The following is a 21276-nucleotide window of genomic DNA, read 5'->3' as shown; positions in this document are numbered from 1 at the left end:
ACCTATAAGACACAATGCAGCAACTTGCCAAGAATTCTTAACCAGGAACTATACTGCCTGAGCCACATCATCACGGAGTCAAAATCCTGCCTCACAGCATTGGGGTTCAATCTTGTGGGTCGTGAGAATCTTCTCAAGGAGAATTATGGTTGTATAGTAAATCCTGGTCTTGCAACTGATGCCAATTTCTGCAAAAGAACACAGAACGGTGTATATTTGTTATGAGCATTCAGCTGCTAATTGTTACTTGTTGAGACTGCACGCTTATTGCACCCCTCAGATCAGTTTATTAACTTTTATTTAGGTTTAAGCTTTTCTTTTGCTTCTAAACTTTTTATGGTTCCTTCACAAGATGTGGAAGAGCAGAGGGGTAGGAATTCCTATCTTTCCTGCTTTTCATCTCAGGAATAGGGATTATTAAAATACTCATTGCCCACCCATGTACTGGCTCAACTGATATCCACACCCCACTAAAGCATGAGTGAACAAAGAAGTCCCCTCCCCACCCCCAACCTCTCCCACCCCCAGTATTCTAAAATGACTCACACAGCCTGAAGTGAGTCACAGAAGACTGATTACAAAATCAAAATTGATTCATCTTTGGGGAAGATAGAGACACTGCATTAAAGGTGTTCAGTCACTCGGGCTTTGACCATTTTTTAGGGGGGTTACACTTGTGTCCTGCCAGAGTTCCTGTGGGAGATTGGAGGCTTCTGCAAACAATTTCAAGACCACTATGTTTTATCTTACATTTTGTTTGCATTTCATTTTTTTCTTCTTTCTCATTATATGAAAACAAAATAATTCAATTGCCACTGTGATTGTTAGCATAATTAAAGTAATTAACTGTGCAAAATTGATTTTAACAGCAGTCTGATTGATTAGACCTTTGCAGAGCATCTGATGGGCAAATTTTCTGTGGCAGTGCCAATTTTTGTGGCTCTTTCCTGCTTTGGCTCGATGAATGGAGGTGTCTTTGCAGTTGCCAGGTAAGAACTTAGTCATTTTTCTTTAGCTTGATAGCACCAATGAATCCCACTAACATGGGAATGAGGACATTTTTATGTTCGCAAACACATGTCCCACTTCACAAAACATATAATGCATCCTTTAAGATAACAGGGATCAATGCATGTTGTACAGTAACATAGCTGGAAAATAATGAGCCAGATTGGGTGACTGAGATCCCCACTCCTAGAATCAGTGCAGATGATGACTCCATCTCCCCCCACCCTGCTCATTCTCAGCTGGTTCAAACGCAGATGCCGCCATGTTAGCCTGAAGCATTCCAAACTCCAGCACCATGGTCTTAGGGGCAGCAGGTCCTCTATGGGCATTGTAAGGAAACCCTGCCTTGAAATAAGAGTCATAGAGTCAAAGAGTAATACAGCACGGAAACAGGCCCTTCATTCCCAACTCGTCAGTGCCGTCCAAGATGCCCATCTAAACTCTATTTCAAGGCAGGGGTTCCTTACAATGTCAATAGAGAACCTGCTGCCACTAAGACCACGGTGCTGGAGTTTGGAATGCTTCAGGCTAGCACGACGGCCATCTGCATTTGCCCAGATTTGGCCAGTATCCTTCTAAACCTTTCCTATTCATGTATCTATCCAAGTGTCTTTTAAATGTTGTTAATGTACCTGCCTCAACCACTTCCTCTTTTTTTTTATTCAAAATAAATCTTATTCATAATAAAAGACAAACTATATACAATTACAAAACAGTGCAAGCCTTTACATTCTTGTACAGATCATTCATTAGTGTTACCTTTTTATATATATAAAAAAAACAGCACCGATGCCACACGTGGCTCCCTGGAAGCTACCAGGCCCCATATTTATAATATTTCGGGGCTTCCTCGCCTGTCCCTGCCCCTCCCTCTCCAGTGGCAGAAGAACCCTAAACTGTAGCCCTTCCCCATCAAGCCTGCGTTGGCTGCACCCAGCTTCAGTGCGTCCCTCAGCACGTACTCCTGCAGCCTGGAATGTGCCAGCCGGCAGCATTCCCCTACGGACATCTCGCAGTGCTGGAAGACCAACAAATTTCGGGCAGACCAAAGAACGTCTTTCACCGAGTTGATGACCTTCCAGCAGCAGTTGATGTCAGTCTCTGTGTGTGTCCCTGGGAACAGCCCGTAGATCAGAGAATCCTCTGTTACGCTGCTGCTGGGGATGAACCGTGACAAGGACCACTGCATCTTTCGCCACACCCTCCTCGCAAACCTGCAGCCTGCAAAGAGGTTGGCGACCGTCTCGTCCCCAGCGCAGTCCTCCCGGGGGCAGCACGCGCTGGGAGTGAGGTTCCAACCATACAGGAAGGATCTGACTGGCGTTTCATTCTCTATACGCACCACCCTCTGCGTGAAGAAGTTGCCAGTCAGGTCCTCTTTAAATCTCTCCCCTCTCACCTTAAACTTATGCCGTCTAGTTTTTGATTCCCTTTCACTGGGAAAAAGACTGTGTGCTTTCACTCTGTCTATGTCCCTCATGATTTTATACACCTCTGTAAGGTTGCCCCTCAGTCTACTGCACTCCATGGGTTAAAGACCTAGCCTGCCCATCCTCTCCCAATAACTCAGACCCTTGAGTGCTGGCAACATTCTCGTAATTCTTCTTTACACTCTTTCCAGCTTAATGATGTCATTCCTATAACAGGGTAATGAAAATTGAACACATGATTCCAGGTGTGGCCTCACCACCATCTTGAAAACCTGAAAACAGCGTTGCTGGCTGTAAAAGCTCTGAGTGATTTTTCATCATTTTTAAAAGACGTCATTTCACAACTGAAATAAATAATTGAAAACACTAAAAGCCTTTATAAATAAACAGTTAAAACATATAAGGATAAGTAATTGAAAACATTAAAGCAAATATTCACTTTTGTTTTCTAACCTACAGAATTACAAACCTCATTGAAATCAATGGTGTTTTCAGTCCTTTAGCTGATCCAACCCGGAGGGGATTCTCCAACGTAATGGTAGAGGCTAAAATGCCAGGCAAAGCTTCAGCAAAAAATCATGATTAAATTGATTAGCATGATGATCAAAACTAAATGGCTCACAGTTTGTGTTTAAATTGTAATATTCGCTGTCTATTATGAGCCCAATAACAGTTAATTGCAATGTTTCCGCACTGCCAGTGCTGGTCGATTTGTTTTTAAAGCAGTGGTTCCATTGAACACCAAGGTCATAACATTTTAAGCAAATACTGGGCTTGAACTTCTTGCCAAAAACTGACAGTTCTGTTCCAAACCACTGGAAGTTAGCAATTCTAACATCAATAAGTCCAGGACCTCCACACATGTACTGTCAAACACAGAGTCTTGGACTTCATTGGAAAGCCAAATCTGTCAGTTTTGTTTTGGAGTCTGTCAGTAACTCCAAGGCTTCCAGATCCAGGGCCCCCACACGTGTACTACCTTGGGCTTACTGATAGATTCTGAAACCAAACCAACAGATTTGATTTTCCCATGAAGTCCAAGACTCCATGTTTGACGGTACATGTGTGCAGCTCCTGGACTTATCTATATTTAAGTAGCTAATTTCCAGCAGTTTCAGACAAACCCTTTGTGTTATTATGTAGTTATAATAAAGAACTACAGTTCCCAGTAGGCAATGCAAGGGGGTCACATGGGGGAACAGGAAGTGGCTGTAAAACGAGAGGGAAAGCAAGCCAGTCTGCTGTTGTTGGTCAATAAAATGTACAGATGTTAAACCCACGCGAAAGTTTGTCTCTTGATGAAGAACAAACATAACACCCTTACCCCCTGAACTCATGTAAAACACCATTCTGAGATAAGGTATTGTACCCTCTCCCATGTTATGATGATTCCCCACTCCTGCTTGAATTTTGCCATCTATGTACAGGCTGTCCCTGGGTTAAGAATGTCCGACTTATGGGCATCATTACATACAAACATGCTCCCATATTATTATCAAATACATATGTTTGTTACCCAAGGACAGCCTGTAACAAGCCCAATGTGGGTTATGTTCCAATTCTATCTCTATCTGCATGTGGAATTATCTGATAAGCTATGCCTTTCAGTTACGGCAGTTGTCAAGTTCAGGAAGCTTTAACAGAAGGAAACAATTAACAGGGACCTATGCTTTATTACATCATGACCTTGCGCAAACTTCTAATAAACTCGGTCTTGAATTTTTTTAAAGAACAATTTGGTAATGTGATGATGTGTTCACATTATTGACCTCTCTTGAAAGCATAATTTATATATTGAATACTTTAGAATAAAAATCTATATTAAAATCAGGGAACCATGATTCCAGGGAGCCGAGGCTAACTTGTCCTCAGCACACTGAGTCAGGAGATAGGGATAAAGGGAACTTGGTGACTTCTCTTAAAACTAGACTAGATATGAAGATGCTGGGTGGTCTGGTTTTCTCATTGTAACAATATATAGAATGAACAAGATAAGAAGTTTTGGAAGGGTAAACACAAATAAAATCTTACTTTGTTACATAGTTCCGTTTTATACTGATAAGTAATGATCAACCTGTTGGTTTATAGTCACACTGCCAATTTAAAAATAAGTACGAGTTTGGCAAATGGCATACTTGTAAATTTATTACTGTCACCATGTTTCGTAGATTGCTTGCAGTTTTGATGTGAAATTTAATTTTTCTGAACAAGGATGAAGAAAAGCCCATCCAATAGCTAAAGGTTTCAAATAGTGTTTAATCTTTCAATGCTCATGAGTTGTACTTGCACTGGGCCAAATTATTATGCAAAGGTATGCAAATGTGTTCCTATAATGGTACAATCTAGATTCTGAGTGAGTATCCAAGCAATTTTACAACAGATTTTTGTGCTGACTCCATAATAATCTAATGCATATTAGACAGTAAAGTATTCAGACTAGTTAAATATACAGTCAGTGCAAGGGTGATACGGTGATATAACCATCATTTTGCTGAGAAAGAATTTAAAATTTCAATGACAAGTCCATGTCGTTTCATTGTCGGTAGTTTATTATTCTTTAATTTATTAATTTATTATTCAGACTAGTTGAATATACAGTCAGTGCAAGGGTGATACGGTGATATAACCATCATTTTGCTGAGAAAGAATTTAAAATTTCAATGACAAGTCCATGTCGTTTCATTGTCGGCAGTTTATTTTAGTAAAGGTTAATTTCCTTCAAGATGAATCAGTTTGTGTATGGAGGTCCTAGACTTGGAAGCTTTGGACATGCTGACAGACTCCAAAACCAAACTAACAGATTTGGCTTTCCCATGGAGTCCAGGACTCTGTACTTGACATACTTGGATGTTCTGGACTTACTGATGTTAAAATAACTAAATAGTTTAATTGTAGATTAACATTTTAGAGAACATAGACTTATCAATTGCATTGTCCCCGAACTAAAATAAAAAAGTAACATATATTATCTTGTTTACATTTTTATGAATTAAATTATCATTAAGCACATATAGACAACGGTTGACATTAAATGACAATAACCCCAGCTACTTCTCTGTGAAAAATGTATCTACCGCTTCACAAATTTTCTAATTCGACTTGTAATAAAAGGATGAACAGCCTGTTATTGTAGTGCAGAATCTGTTATACAAGGAACCATTACTTACCAAGAATAATGAATTGAAACCAAGGAATCAATTTTTATATTTCAGTGCATGTGATTTATCTGCATATCAATTACCTCACCTAGCTAACAATCTAAAGCTAACAAACTATTTCTTCATAAGCATCTTCACGGTATGTTTTTGTTTTGGCCTCCTGACCTCAGAGTTCTCATACAGAAAGGAAACCTATTTCCTAGCCTGTGCTAAACTGGCACATCTCAGCCAGGGTTATCTTTTATCCTAATCATTTGTTTGCGGGATGTGGGCATTATGACCATCCTTGGACCAAAGAGTTTACTAGACCATTTCAGAAAACAGTTAAGGATCAGCAACATCAGTGGCTCCGAAGTTTCAATGAGGCTTGACACTTAAGGATGGAACATTTCTGTTCCTGAAGGGAAAAAGAACAAATCCAGTAGTTTTACCACTACTAATCCTAGCATTTTGATTCCAAATTTACTTGGTTGTTTAAATTTAAATCCTCAACTACCATGGTGGAATGCAAACTCACGTTGCCAAATCAATAATTAATAACTCTGGATCCTCGTCCAGGAATTTAATCTCCCATAGGAATACAATTAGCCTCCAATCCCATTTTAAAATCAGTCTTAAAAATGTAACCAGGTACTTTAAATAACCTTCTGAATTAAAACCTGAAAAGTTTCACTACTGCGCTTCTGAATTCCTTTTCCTCCTGAGATCCAGGTCAGATTCTCATCCATATTAATCTGACCGAATAAAATTTGCTATTAAATCCATTGCACTTTGAACATCTGCTATTTTTATGCTCATACAGACATGTGAGAAAACCTCTTCTTTTAATAACATCTGATAATGTTATAGAAATAGCTGTAGAACTAAAGTGAAATCAATTGTTCTTCCGAGTGGAGGCAGTCAAATTACGTTAGAATTTTTCCTGTTGTACAAAATAAAATTCTTCATTTGAGTAGGTGAAAAAAATATGATCAAATGTGATTTTATTGCAGTCTGAGTCATTTGTTGTATTTTATCCAGAATTTAGTGAGGTAGCTGAGGTGAAGAAGATTGCAAGTGACTTATTTAATATATAAAATCTGAGGTGAAATGATAGTTTTAAAAAGAGATCTTAGATTATCACTGATTTCCAACAAACTGCATGAACTCATGGATATTACATTGCATCTTCCGTTTAATGGCAAGCCTGCAAGAAACCTGTTTCATAATCTGTTTTATCTCTTCCACCAAATAGAATGTTTTTTGTTGCTTCACGAGAAGGTCACCTTCCAGAAATTCTGTCCATGATCCATGTTCGTAAACACACACCTGTTCCCGCTGTTATTGTGTTGGTAAGAAAAGATCTACAGTACATATTTAACTGCATATTCAATACCTAATATTGGTGCATAAATTTCATGTCCTGCCTGGGTATTAACTTTCTCTTTGGAATAGTGGATTATCGTTTTTTACTGAATTCTCGCATATTTTGTCATTTGATTAGACAAGGTTAAGCAAGAGAGAAAAAAAATTGGAAATCTTACCTAACTAAGTTGCTTGCAATGGGGAAAAGTCCATATTCAGCAACTGTAGGACAATACCATTGGCTTTTATAATTTTTTAATAATCAGAGAGAGGGATAAATCTAAAGAGGAACAGAAGAAGTCTGTTGTGGTCTGACTCAAAATAGCTGATCTCTTGATGGGTATCATCAACAGTCGGTTTGCTTAGTTATGGCAATGCTTCTTGTCGGAGAAACCCAATGAAACCTCTCTCCAGGAGGATTTCACTGTCTTAAATAGTACTAGGAACCTTAGGGGGAATACTAAGCTATATTATGTAAACGCATGATGGGATTCTGAGAGAACACTAATTTACATTAGCTGTATTTATAGGCATTATTGTTTGGAGTAAAGTGCTATTTAACTCTGAGAACGTCTTTTACTATTTTCACAATGCTTCATTTTATTTGTGTATGCAAAAGTTGAAATTAAGTATTAACTTAAAACAAAAGATGTTGGAAACTCTTAATCAGTAGTCGGCATCTCTGGAGAGAGGAATAGTTAATGTTTCAGGGTGATGAACTTTCATCAAAATTTGTGTAATTCGAAATTACATAAATGCCCATTCTTACAGATTTGAGAACAATTCTAAACAATCGCCCAATAAACCAATAAAATCAATCTACACTAAACTCTCTTCTGCGACAGTTGATTCCCTCCCCCTGGACATTTGAATTTTCGGGAAACACCTTTCATAGGTTTGAAATACTCCAAGCAATGGGTTAATAATTTTTAAAAAAACCAATTCAAGTTTTGAAATCCTCTTAATTCCATCAATATGGTGTTGTTTTATGCTTTAATATTTATTGATTCAAGTAAAATTTAGTAAAATATGAAAATACAGGTGTCAATATGTAATGCTTTGAAATATAGACTCCATATTCTAACACATTTAATTTTATTGGATGAATATACCAGTGTGTTTGTGACACCAGCATACAAATTGCAGCCTCTTCCAATCAACATTTTTTGACAAAAGTACTCAGGAATTTATACAGCAGGTTTTATAATAACTTATATTGTAAGAATATGAACAAGATATGGTGTGATGGGTCAGATGATCATCTATCACTTCTGTGCCTAATTTGAACATAATCTGGATTGAAATGCTTTGGTCTCAGCTGGCTGAAATTGAAGTGAGATAGTGTCAACCTAGTTCTGAGAAGACCTAAATTTGTAGAAAATTCTTGTATCAGGAACCGATACCAATACCAATAGTAGGAAACACTTTTTCACACAAAGATATTTGATATAGGAACCTGATTTTCCAAAAGGCTGCAGATAATTGGAGCTTTCAAGATCGTGATAAAATCTGTCAAGTAGGAGTATTGGGGGATATGGAGTGGTGTGTATTAGTCAGGATTTAACTGTATTGTGGAGCAAACTCAAGAGGCTGAATGACCTGTACCTGATACTCCAAGGTTCCTTGATGTCACAGAATTTTTGCTACAAGAACGAAAGTGTGGCACAATGATGCAGCAGACAATGATGTGGCAAAGGAGCTTCAGGTGTCTGGTTGAGCAACATAGAACCGTACAGCACAGGAACAGGCCCTTTGGCTCACAATGTCTGTGCAACCATGATACCAACATAAGGTAGGTGCAAGCAAAGAGATAGTGATAGAGCAAAGGAGACGCCAAACAAATTGTGGATATCCTCTGATGAAGAGGGACATAAAGGGCTTAATGGTTGACTTCATATTGACCAAACATGCATAACTCGATATAATTCAGTAATGCAGACTTTCAGCATCTGCAGTATTCTGCTTTTGAAAGTGAATTTCAGTTGTTGATGACGACTCAACAGGAAATGGAACAATCAAACCTTTCTTTATTATCGGGAATTGTCAAGAAGCCACAAGATTATGGTTGTGCTGGAAGCCCCATCCTTAAATTGTTCTTCTATATACCAGTATCCTTGTAAAATGTTGAAAAGAAAACATTTTGCAAACTGAAGCAATTCTAAATAAAAGTGTTTATTCTTACTCATGATAGAGTAAGCTACATGGCATATGCTAGTTGGTAGGATAATTACCCCTGCTGCAGGTAGGTGGCAGGAGAATCAGGGCAGAGTTGCCGAGCATGTGAGAGAGAATGGATTATAGGAGTAAGTAGAAGAATGGAATTGTTGGAATTGCTCTGAGAGCTGACATGGACTCGATGGGCCAACTGACCTCCTTCTATGTTGTATGAAAACATGAAAGTGGAATAGCAGACTGACCAGAGTGTAGAAATTCCAGTGAATAATTTGAAGGTTGTAAATGCTACTAACTGATGGTTCTCTCCTCTTCCTGAATTAATGACATAGTTTTCCACAACTGGATAGTTGGCCTTGTTTTTATATATGCTCTGGAGATCAGAAACTCACCTTCTGACAACCCTTTTCAGGAAATGTCTGCCTGCAGTTTTCCAATGTGCACTGGGGTTAGGGGGCTTTGCTGCAGCCAATGTACTTAAAAAATCAAGGTCTCTGAGTTAGACTTCTTTGCCTATTATTTGGTTGAAGTGGACACTTAAGATGTGGTAATATGATTGCTTTTCACAATAGGTAGTCAGGCATTCAGGGAGAACTGACCTCTTGGGGAAGAAAGATTCAAAAAACCTATTAACAGTTGGATGTCATCCTTAGAAAAACAGGGCTCATGAGTGAATGATGAGAAGGAGAGTTAGAAGTAAACAATGCAATCAATTATTTACTCAATCCTCAGAACTTATGATGTGTACTGCTGAACAACTCTCGACACCTCAACTTCTACAAGCTGAGTATACAATTCGTGTTTGTATTTTACATTGGATATATTTTTGCTAAGCAGTTTTTTGGCATGAATGGACAATAGGAATGTATTAGCACCAGAATAAGATCTTGCAATAAATATATTAATGTACGTCTTATTTCACTTTACATCCCACTAAATCTATTTGAACCATTATTTTTTTAATTCCATCTCTTACAGTATCCTCTGACGGTCTTCATGTTGTTTATAAGTGATATCTACAGTCTGTTAAACTTTCTGAGCTTTGCTCGATGGCTCTTCATTGGGCTGGCAGTGGCTGGTCTGATCTACATGCGGCACAAGCGTCCTGACATGCCACGCCCATTTAAGGTAATGTTCACCATATGTAAGTACTGCAGGTTGGCACTTAGCTGCAGATCATTAAAGGCTGAAAATTCAAATGTCTTGCCTTCCTTGTCCTTTCATATTTAAAATGTGACGTACAGCTTTGTGTAATGTTTCTGTTTAGTTCCCTTAAAATTTCAAAAATTGTGTGGTATTGTTGCTGAACAGCTATTAATTTGTTGACATACTTGTTTGAAGATCCCAACAATTGCAAAGAAAATACACTGGACACAATTTTATAACCTAGTTTAGCATATTTTCATTGGGGTTTTTTCCCAGTTCACTACCCTCTTCTGCTTCACCTTTGCTCTTGTACAGGTTTTCCTCAGGATCATCTACATGAATGAGTCTTCGAATATTGAATAATTGGAGATAAAATTGATGAAATCTATGTAATCCTTAATTGACACTCACAAATACCAGCAGAAGTCAATGGGTTGTGATGATCACATGGTTCATCTTTGCATTCTCCATGCTCAAAATGCATTAAGCAACATTTAACTGCCACCTCAGCTGATGTCACTTAACTCAGCCTTCTTCATCTTCTGGCAAAAAAAACTGTTCACAAATGTATAGAGCCAAAGTATGTTTCTTAACAATAGAGCAGAGATTTCCATCATACTGGACCAAGCTGTTTCGTAAGTTTTTTAACTTGCACAATTTGTTCCTGCTTTAGAGTCTTATATCACAACGACTAAATTACGCAAGTCAGAATCAACATTATTCCTGTAATATTACTCTGTTATATAAATAAGAACAAAATAAAACACTTTGATCGCCATTATTGTTATCCTCTTCTCCATCTCTCTTTTCCATTCCCTCACTAACCTGCATTATTTTCAACCAAATCTAACTTTATTTTTTATTTAGCTTCTTTCTAATTTAAAAGTGAATTTTAAACATTATGTTCTTCTCTTTTTTTATACATCTTGGCAATGAAATAATTTACACATTTTTTTTAATTGTGTATGTCAAGTACTAAAGATCAGAAGCAGTTATATTAAGTAAACTCAGTGCCAGAATTGTTAAAAGAATCAGTCGTGGAAACAGACTGATTTATAGCTTTCCGAAGGGAATTGGAGAAGCATTTTGAGGGAATAGAGTTTGCATGGCTGAAGAGAAATAGCAGGCAAATGGTACCGACAAGCTTGCTCTTCAAGGAACCAGCAAAACCTAATGGAGTAAATGGCCTTCTTCTAAGTCATAATAATTCTATCATTCTGTTACATTTAAGAGGGTGTGCAACAATAAATGTTAAGTGGAACATATTGAAATGGCTTAGAATCGGATAATCATATCACTGTTTCATTGCGACCTCATAATAGTAGAGACAGAACCTAATAAGCCACCTCATAACACTTGAAGTAATATCACCAAATATTATTTTGCAAGAGTATTTATTTTAAGCACAAATTAGTGCGTGCTCACAGTCCAATTAATTTTACAGATTCCTTTTCCTGCCAGAAATTTATCTCACTGAGATGTTTCAGGAGTAAGTCTGTTGACAGAAGACAATTCCTTCAATCAAATAATTCTTATTATATTTTTGAGTGGAAAGAAAAATAGAAAAATCAATTTTCTAAACATAATGTGAAATGCCTATTATTTCCAGTTGACATTTTTTTGGTATGTAGGTGAGGTAATGAAAGTCTTGTGGTCAATGCCAGGGAATAAGTGGAGAAAAACTACATTTGGAACAAGTTTATCTAAACACAAGAGTGTTGATGGTGTTTGACCTGGTGACCATGAACGATGGCGGCCTCATTCCTTCCAGAGCCCTAAGTAAAGCTCAGTGAAACTATTATTGGGATAATCAGTCATTCCAATGAACAAAAGCAGCATTCATCCGGGGCCACACACTTTTCACATACCTAAGATTGACAGAATTCCTAGGAAAACATTCTTTTCCCAAAACGACCTCATGAAATAGCAGAGGACCAATTTGCCTGATTGCAGTAAGAGTCTACGTATTTTTTTAAAAATTCAAATGTCACTCATTTACAATTTGCGTGTCTGAACTTTGCCCTGTGATTGTGAGCACAGCTGAAACCTCACAAAAGCTCCCTTCACATTACACTAAAATGATCAATGTTTGAGGTCATTTACTATTGCTACCACAGACTGGTTATGAATCTGGAATATTAGGTATCTAGGAATAAATTGCAAGGAAGGAGGATGTCAAGCAGTTCGGATGACATCATGAACTTTGAGTGCAAAATTCAGGGAGTTTATTGCTCTTGTATGAACCACAAGATGTATTATTTTATCAAGTTAGCCTCATTTACCTATTCTTTACTGACTACATGTTGTATTTCCCTCTGATCCCACCATTGGGAGGGTGCTACCACAATGTGAGCCACATTATGGACAATACCCTCAGGTCCCATTGTACATTTTCACTGTATGTTTACTTGTGTTAAAAATCAGTTGAAAGCATGGTGTATCAAGATCGACAAGTTTAAAACTATGGTTTGGCCTCAAAGTGTCAAACAACAAAGAGAGAAATATGGATGATGACTGCATTTGGGTCAGCTGGAATTTGGGACGGAACCCAGATACATCAAGACTGCATCTTTTCAGCTCCATTACAAACCAATGTATTTTTAGAGTCTATAACTTCCCAGTACTCAACACTGTTAAACTCATAAGCGGTAATATAAATAAGCTGCCATTCTGGATGTACCAACACATTGGAGCAATTTATATAAATATCAAACACAACATAATAGAAGACATAAGTTAATTAAATTACCATTATCCCTACAGAACATTGCACCTACTAAAAACAGAGGCAAAAGTCTACCCTCAACTGAAGTTCATGCAGTTTGCTGGAGTTATGTGGATAAAGAGCTGCTCCTAGCATTTAAATTACATTGAGTCCATGATTCCCTACAGGTTCGGGAACATTAGTAATGGGAAAACTGATGTTTATCCCTATATTAGTGCTCCCTGCCGCAAAAATTCTGAGACCTTTAGCCTTAGTTACATATGTTTCTGTCTCCTGCTTTCTCATGTACTACCTCACCACCTTTTCCATCTCATTCACATTCCCTGTATTTCACACTTTTTTATCATATGACTTTCTTCAGGAGCACAAACTCATCCATGTGGAAGAGTCAGCTCACAACATAAATGGGTATTGCACCTCACTTCAGAAATTCGGTTGTGTTGACATCACTGGAGCATGATTTTAGATGTGGTGCCTTATTGTATGTAGAGAGCATGTGGCCAAAGAAGATTTTATAACCTTTGAGGTTCATGATCAATTTCCCATTCTCACTTGCACACAAGCTACATTTTGATTTTGTGAGTTCGCGTAAAATAGGTGTTAGTTTAAATCATTGAAGTACTAACTTTAAAATTAAGAATGAGAAATTGAGGTGCTGACTCACTGTTGTGCAAAGTCAAAATCTGCTTTATACTTCCCGACCACACAGTTTCTTTCTCCCCTTCCGTCACTTGCCCACTGTCTTATTAAAGGCCTTTATTTCTGTTTCATGTCTCGTGGTGTTAAACGTTTGGGCCATGGATGCAGAACTGTATGCAAACACAAAGTGAAGAATAGGTTTACTTACAGTTGTGAGCTGGCATGGTGATTATTTCCTCTCAACCTTTCCCTCATCTTACCCTTCTCTCAACATTATAAAAGCTCTTTCAAGTTATTTAATTCACTTCTATATCACTCACACTCTTCCACTACACCACTCACAGATTATCTCTTTGTGCCTTCCTCCTCTATTCAATTAATTTCTCCTCTTTTCACTCATTAACTCTTGCATTTTACATAGCCCGATTGGAAAAAAAAATTGGCAATTTGTCATCTTAAAAGCAAAGAATAAATAGAACTATACAAAGTTAAAAATAAAGTCACAAGGATCTCACTCCTAAATTCCTCATATTTGATCCAAGTCACCAAAAATCCAAGCTCGCTAAATAATTGCTTAAAATGATCTGCATAGTACCATAACAATAATGATGAAACAGCTGAGATTTTACAAATACTCTCCTTAATATCTGGTTAGATGAAAGGTCAGTATTCATTTTCAGTTCCTGAGTAATAATCTAAAAAGAGCTTTTTTTAACACACCTCATTTTCCTTCCACTGGAACTCATAATAATTTGAACTTATTAACACCAAATGTGTTTCAATAACTTATCTTTGCTGTTGCAGGTGCCTCTGTTCATCCCAGTTTTCTTTGCCTTAACCTGTCTTTTCATCGTTGCACTGTCACTCTACTCTGACCCCATCAATACTGGCATTGGATTTGCCATCACTCTGACTGGTATCCCTGCCTACTATCTGTTTGTGGTGTGGGACAGCAAGCCAAAGTGGTTCAGAAGACTGATGGGTAAGTGAAGGATTGAGCTCATTACTCTAATGCACATGATAAACCTTTGTGTCTATTTTGTTTTCACCAAATTGCTTCTTTCATGTGGGCAATTTCACTGTAGAATAACAGCAATAATTTTACTTTTAGGTTTTGAAGCTAAATAATTGTGTCAGAGTGTTACACTACAATACCTTTTTCATTTGTGGATCAGGCAATGAGTTGCTACATGTTCCAAAGACTGCTTTTGAACACCAGTCCATCACACATGTCCATCAAGTATCAACATCTGCCCATGTCGATGTGCATAGTTGAGAATCCATAATATGCTGTCTGACCTGCTAAGATTCTCCAGTATTTTCTAATTTTATTTCAGAATTGACCCTTGCTATAAACTGTCAACCACAGTTTTGGATTTCCAGCTATGACTGAACAGGTGTGGACTGTGAAAGGTTCCTTCCTGTAAAGATACTACCTTGAAAGACACAGGTGATACCCAGCCTTGTGTCATGATGTAAACTGCACATACTGAAAGTCATAGATTAAAAACTGAACATGATAGAGATTTACCAACAATCACAAAGACAGTTTAATATTTCAGGTGGGGTTAGTCACCAGAACTAGTTCATCATGTCCTCTTCTTTCAGATATTCACCTGTGCACTTTCAGTTATTAGGTATTTCTGTTCACTGACACAATGATCGATAATTCATAAGTATTAAACAAAAAGCAATTTTCACATCTGTGCAATATTGAGCTGCCACTGCCACCTACTTGATATGAGCAGCTCACTCAAGCAAAAATACTAAATCAACCGAAATCAAAAATATTTAATTGACTTAAAATTTGGTTCAGTTGTGGATACAGTACAAAAATTGGTGGAGTTGTGGAAAGCGGAGAAGATTGTCTAAAGGATATATCGGGATATAGATCAGTTGGAGATATGGGCAGAGAAATGCAGATGGAGTGTGAGGGAAGTCAAATGTACTTTGGGAGGTCAAATGTAAGAGAGTAGTGTACAATAAATTGCGGGACCCTTAGGAACATTGATGTAAAGATAGATCTTGAGGTCCAACTCCATAGCTCCCTGAAAGTGGCAACAGAAGCAGGTAGGATGATAGAGAAGGCATACCGCATGCGAACCTTCATCATTCAGGGCATTGAGTACAAAAGTCAGGAAGTTATGTTGCAGCTGTACAAAACTTCAATAAGGCCACATTTGGAGCATTGTGTGACTTCCGGCTGCTGCATTACAGGAAGGATGTGGAGGCTTTGGAGACAGTGCAGAAGTGGTTCACGCAAACGTTGCCTGAAATTTACTGAAAACTCATAATATAAAATCAGCAGATAATAAAATTTATTCAGATAAACAGTGACTGTTATAATGAATATCTATCAGTTTTACTTTAGAATTTAAGTGATTATCACAAAGTCTTAAAAATACTTTCTGTTATTATTCCCATGAGTAACTGAAAATTCCAAAGTATTAAATACACAAACAAAATTTACACATTTGGACTATTGTAATTAAATTGTCTGTTACCTTGTGTGTGCTCAATATCTTCCAAAAGTCTTGAAAATATCTTTATCTAGTGCAGTGACCTTATGAAAGAAAAGTGATTTATGCAGTTTTATCAGGTAGAGTTTACGTAATTTCCTCAAAATGAATCAGTACTGTTTCGAAGGCTCTAGCCTTGGCACATTCTGCAAGATAGCCTTTCTTCAAATAATTTTGAAGAAACAACCAGCAAGGTTCAGAATGTTTTACTATGACAAAATTTATATTTCTTGAATAAATAATCCATTGATGTTGAATGTGTGAACAAAAACAAAAGGCAGTGATGTGGTGAAACACATGCCTTCAAATTCAGTCCCAATCAATAGCACTTGACAGTGTATTGCAGCATCAGCACGTTGTGCACTGCCCTGAAATTCATGCCATTTAAATCAATAGAATGAATTTCTGATGCAGAGCATGGCAAGTTGATGCAACTGACCAGGGATGGATTTCGAGGCATTCACCTTTTGATTTATTTACCTTAAACTTTAAACAAACTCATTCAACTCACAGAGGGAGAGAGAGAGAGAGAGAGAGAGAGAGAGAGAGAGAAAGAAATACCATGTAGGACTTTTGATCGAATGCCCAGTACTGGTTATCAGCCAATGAAATACTTTAATATACAATCATAGTTGTAATATAGGCAATCATCAAGAGTTATTTTCTACTCAGCCATGTCCTGCAAAGAGCAAAACGATAAATGCCCAAAAAGTTGATGAATAATCGTTGATAAAGCCAATCTGAGGTCTTTCCTGTTGTGCTTTAAAAATCCTATATAATTTTTTTTCAATCACTTGAAAGAATAGTTCCAAGTGTTACACAAAAGGCAACATCTCTGACATGATAACAAGGTGAAATGCTGCTACTGAGTCATGGGCCATGAAGGGAGAATTTGGGATGGTGGTGGTAGGAAATGTAGGAAAAAGGGAGAAGAAATAGGAAAGGTCGACTTTTGCTTTTCCCTCTGCTCTAACATATTAACAGGTGCCCCAGTTGACTCAGGATTGAGCCTCATTTAATCAAAGCTGATGAGCTGACAATATTAACTGTACAATTCAATATCACCTTGGCTTTCAAAAGAAACAGGAAATCTTCTGTATAGAGACTGAAGCAGCACTTAAAAAGGAGGAAATAAAGTCTGGAGATGAATGGATCAAAAGAACCAGAAAAACACAACAAAAAGCAAGGAGCTGAAGTTATGTGAACACTTGCATTTAAAAATCCTCAAAATAATGAAAGAAATTTAATTGCCCATTCTACTTACTCACTTAAAATTTGAAGAAAGGAGACACAAGCTGAACTGTTAATAGTTAATCTTTCATAGAACTGTATCATTCATACTATAATATTCAAAACAATATTGAATGCAAGACATCTGTAGTTTATATTCCGCGTATAATCAAGCAACCTCGATGAAACTGTGATAATAAATGCCAAGCCAAGTGTTAATCCAGATGACTAAAATAAATATAAAAAACAACAAAAGGACACAATAAAAATAATAGTAGTCATAAAGGGAAAACAAACAAGTCTCAAGGTTATATGAAGGCTAACAATTTTTATAACTATATCACAGCCTGCATTTTACAGTAGTAATGAAGGAAAAGCAGTGGTGTTTACTGTTGTTCTTTGAAAGTGGTAGCAACATAAAATAATTTTTCAAAACCTTTTAAAAGGCTTGTTAATCTAAAAAGACATTTTAACTCAATCTTCTCAATTCTTAATTGAAAAAAAACTACTTAAGGTCTTTCCAAGATTTTTTTTAAACATTCTCTCCAATGGCTTGTTAATTTAGATTTTTTAATGTTTTAAAAGTTTCTGTGAGTTGTTAGAATTTCAAATACTTCAAAATCTGGGTATATATCTTCCACCCTGCTCAGATTTCTTCTGACTCTCTGAGTGCAGCTCATCTTGACCATATCCATTTTAATGGCTTCACATAAGCAATATAGAAAGAGAAGTCATGGAATAATCTGGCAGCAGTTCATTCAAGTTAAGTGCACACTTTTAATTGAGATCAACAGTGAGCATTATTGGCTTGCTGCCCACTGCAAAATCCAGGTCTACATTAAAAGATTAACATGGAGATTAAAGGCAGATGATAATGTATTAGTTCGTAAGACATTGGCAGATATGTTAAATAGTACTTTGTGTCTATTTTTACGATCAAGGTAGAAGATAAGGTACCAATGATAAGAAGACTAAAATTGAATCAGAGAGGAACTTAATCATTATAGGTAACAAAACAACAAAAATAAGATGGATAATTTCCCAGACCTGATGCATTCCATCCCACAATATAAAAATAAAAAAACCTTTCAAAGTGAGGAGCTGTCCTATTCAACTGTAACCATTCCATTCTTAAGAGGGGTGCAAGAAAGAAATCATGAAACTACAAAGGTTTCAGTTAAATGTCAGTAGTGGGGAATCCACAAGAACCTGTCATTAGACTTACAACAGATAGTTTGAATAAATTTAAGCCAATTAGAGAATACCGATATGGCTTTATAAAGGGCCATGTACAAAAAAATACATTAAAGTTTGTGAAATTGGAATTGGTTTATTATTGTCACATGTACCGAGATACAGTGAAAAACTTGCCTTGCATACAGTTTATACAGATCAATTCATTACACAGTGCATTGAGGTAGTACAAGGGAAAACAATAACAGAATGCAGAATAAAGTGTAACAGTTACAGAAAAAGTGCAGTGCAGACAGACAATAAGGTGCAAGGTCATAACAAGGAAGATTATGAGGTCAAGAGTCCATCTTATTGTAATAGGGAACCATTCAATAGTCTTATAACAGCGGGATAGAAGCTGTCCTTGGGCCTGGTGGTATGTGCTTTCAGGCTTTTGAATCTTCTGCCTGATGGGAGAATGGAGAAGAGACAGTCTCCCGGGTGGGTGGGGTCTTTGATTATGCTGGCTCCTTTACCAAGGCAGCGAGAAGTGTAGACAGAGTCCATGGAGGGGAGGCTGACTTCCGTGATGTGTTGAGCTGTGTCCACAAATCTCTTCAGTTTTTTCCAGCCACAGGCAGAGCAGTTGCCATACCAAGCCATGATGCATCCAGATAGGATGCTTTCTATGGTGGATCTATAAAAATTAGTGAGAGTCAAAGGGGACATGCCAAATTTCTTTAGCCTCCTGAGGAAGTAGAGGCGCTGGTGAGCTTTCTTGGCCGTGGCATCTACATGGTTGAACCAGGACAGGCTATTGGTAATGTTCACTCCTAGGAACCTGAAGCTCTCAACCCTCTTGACCTCAGCACCATTGATGTAGACAGGAGCATGTGCACCGCCCCCCTTCCTGAAGTCAGTGACCAGCCCTTTTGTTTTGCTGACACTGAGGGAAAGGTTGTTGCCATTACACCATGTTATTAAGCTCTCTGTCTCCTTCCTATACTCCGACTCATCATTATTTGCAATACGGCCCACTATGGTGATATCATCTACAAACTTGTAGATGGAGTTAGAGCAGAATCTGGCCACACAGTCGTGAGTGTATAGGGAGTAGAACAGGGATCTGAGGATGCAGCCTTTTGGGGCACTAGTGTTGAGAATAATCGTAGTGGAGGTGTTACTGCCTATCCTCACTGATTGCAGTCTGTTGGTCAGGAAGTCAAAGATCCAATTGCAAAGGGAGGTGTTGAGTCCCAGGTCTTGGAGTTTGGTGATCTGTTTACTTGGAATTATAGTATTGAAGGCAAAGCTGTAGTCAATAAACAATAGCCTAACATAGGTGTCTTTACTGTCCAGAGGCTCCAGAGATGAGTGTAGCGCCAGGGAGATGGCGTCCACTTTAGACCTGTTTCCGAGGTAGGTGAATTACAGTGGGTCGAGGTTGTCTGGGAAGCTGGAGTTAATACATGCCATGACCAGCTTCTCGAAGCACTTCATGATGGTGGATGTCAGAGCCACTGGGAGGTAGTCATTGGGCATTAAGGCATGGGATGATAGTGGTCTTCTTAAGGCAGGTGGTGAAGCAGGGAGAGGTTAAAAATATCTGCAAATACCTCCGCCAGCTGATCTGCACGGGATCTGAGGACACAGCCAGGGACACCATCTGGGCCAGATGCTTTCCGCGGGTTCACTCTCCGGAAGATTAATCTTATAAGACGATGGGTTCAGGTGCATTGGAGGCTGTCAGAGTGGGTGGTGACATTCCAGTCTCCTTCGGTTCAAAATGTGCATGGGATGTGTTAAGCTCATTGGGAAGGGATGTGCTGTTGTCGGCGATGCTGCCCAACTTTGTTTTGCAGCCCATTATAGCATGTAAGCCCTGCCATAACTGACGGCTTCTCTGGGACTCTGTTTTGAACTGGTATTGTCTCTTGGCATCTCTGATAGCTTTACGGAGGTCGTATCTCAATTTCTTGTAAAGGTCAGGGTCACCTGATTTGAATGCTGCAGTCCTAGAGACTTCAGTAGGGAGTGGACCTCCTGGTTCATCCATGGTTTCTGGTTCAGGAACACTCAGATTGTCCTCTTTGGTACACAGTCCTCAACACACTTGCTGATAAAGGAGTATTAATAAGCTAGATATGGGAGTGTCTGTGCGTGATATTGACCAATAAGATTCTAAGGCAGATAATATCTTTAAGACCGACAATGCACGAAATTAGAAATAGTCTTTGACTTGGCTTGAAAATTAGCTGGCAGATGGAAAAGAGGCAGAAGGATAGAAATCTGTTCTTGGTCACTTACATTAAATTGATATGTATCGCAACATCTCCACAGTCTATTTCAGAAGTTCAGTTCTTTTGAAGTCAAATGAACCAAATTTCAGAAGCAGTGTGCACAACAAACATCAGCCTAGAAATGCAGATGCATCCTGCTGCTTACTAAGTGCTGCACATGTAAGTATTGAGCAATGTTTTTTTAAGATCAGTGTTGAGGAATTTGCCCTGATGGGTGCTCACCTTTGAGATTTAAAGGGAATCTCTCTGCAAAGGACAATGCTTCGTACTGGGGTCTTGAATCGGGTATGCCCCCTATAATTTACTTATTTACCTTCACACCACAACTCTTCACTATTCCCATCCCTATACCCCACCAGCTCATAGCTCTCGGGCAGCCTCCACACCCTCCAGTCTCCTGAACACCAGACAGCAATCCATGATCCCTCTCAA

General features: G+C 38.2%; 1 protein-coding gene across 1 annotated transcript in view; it reads left to right on the top strand.

Moving 5' to 3' along the window:
- slc7a11 (solute carrier family 7 member 11) overlaps positions 1 to 21276 on the top strand; it is a 133575-nt gene that overhangs the window by 92365 nt on the left and 19934 nt on the right. Inside the window, exons 8-11 of the mRNA XM_052045151.1 lie at positions 886 to 989; positions 6831 to 6927; positions 10091 to 10240; positions 14427 to 14604. Of these exons, the coding sequence (XP_051901111.1) occupies positions 886 to 989; positions 6831 to 6927; positions 10091 to 10240; positions 14427 to 14604 (529 nt within the window). The remainder of the gene's footprint in view (positions 1 to 885; positions 990 to 6830; positions 6928 to 10090; positions 10241 to 14426; positions 14605 to 21276) is intronic.

Source organism: Pristis pectinata, chromosome 2 (assembly GCF_009764475.1).
Source record: "Pristis pectinata isolate sPriPec2 chromosome 2, sPriPec2.1.pri, whole genome shotgun sequence".
Classification (NCBI taxonomy): Eukaryota; Metazoa; Chordata; class Chondrichthyes; order Rhinopristiformes; family Pristidae; genus Pristis; species Pristis pectinata.
This window is presented reverse-complemented; position numbering and strand designations above follow the sequence as displayed.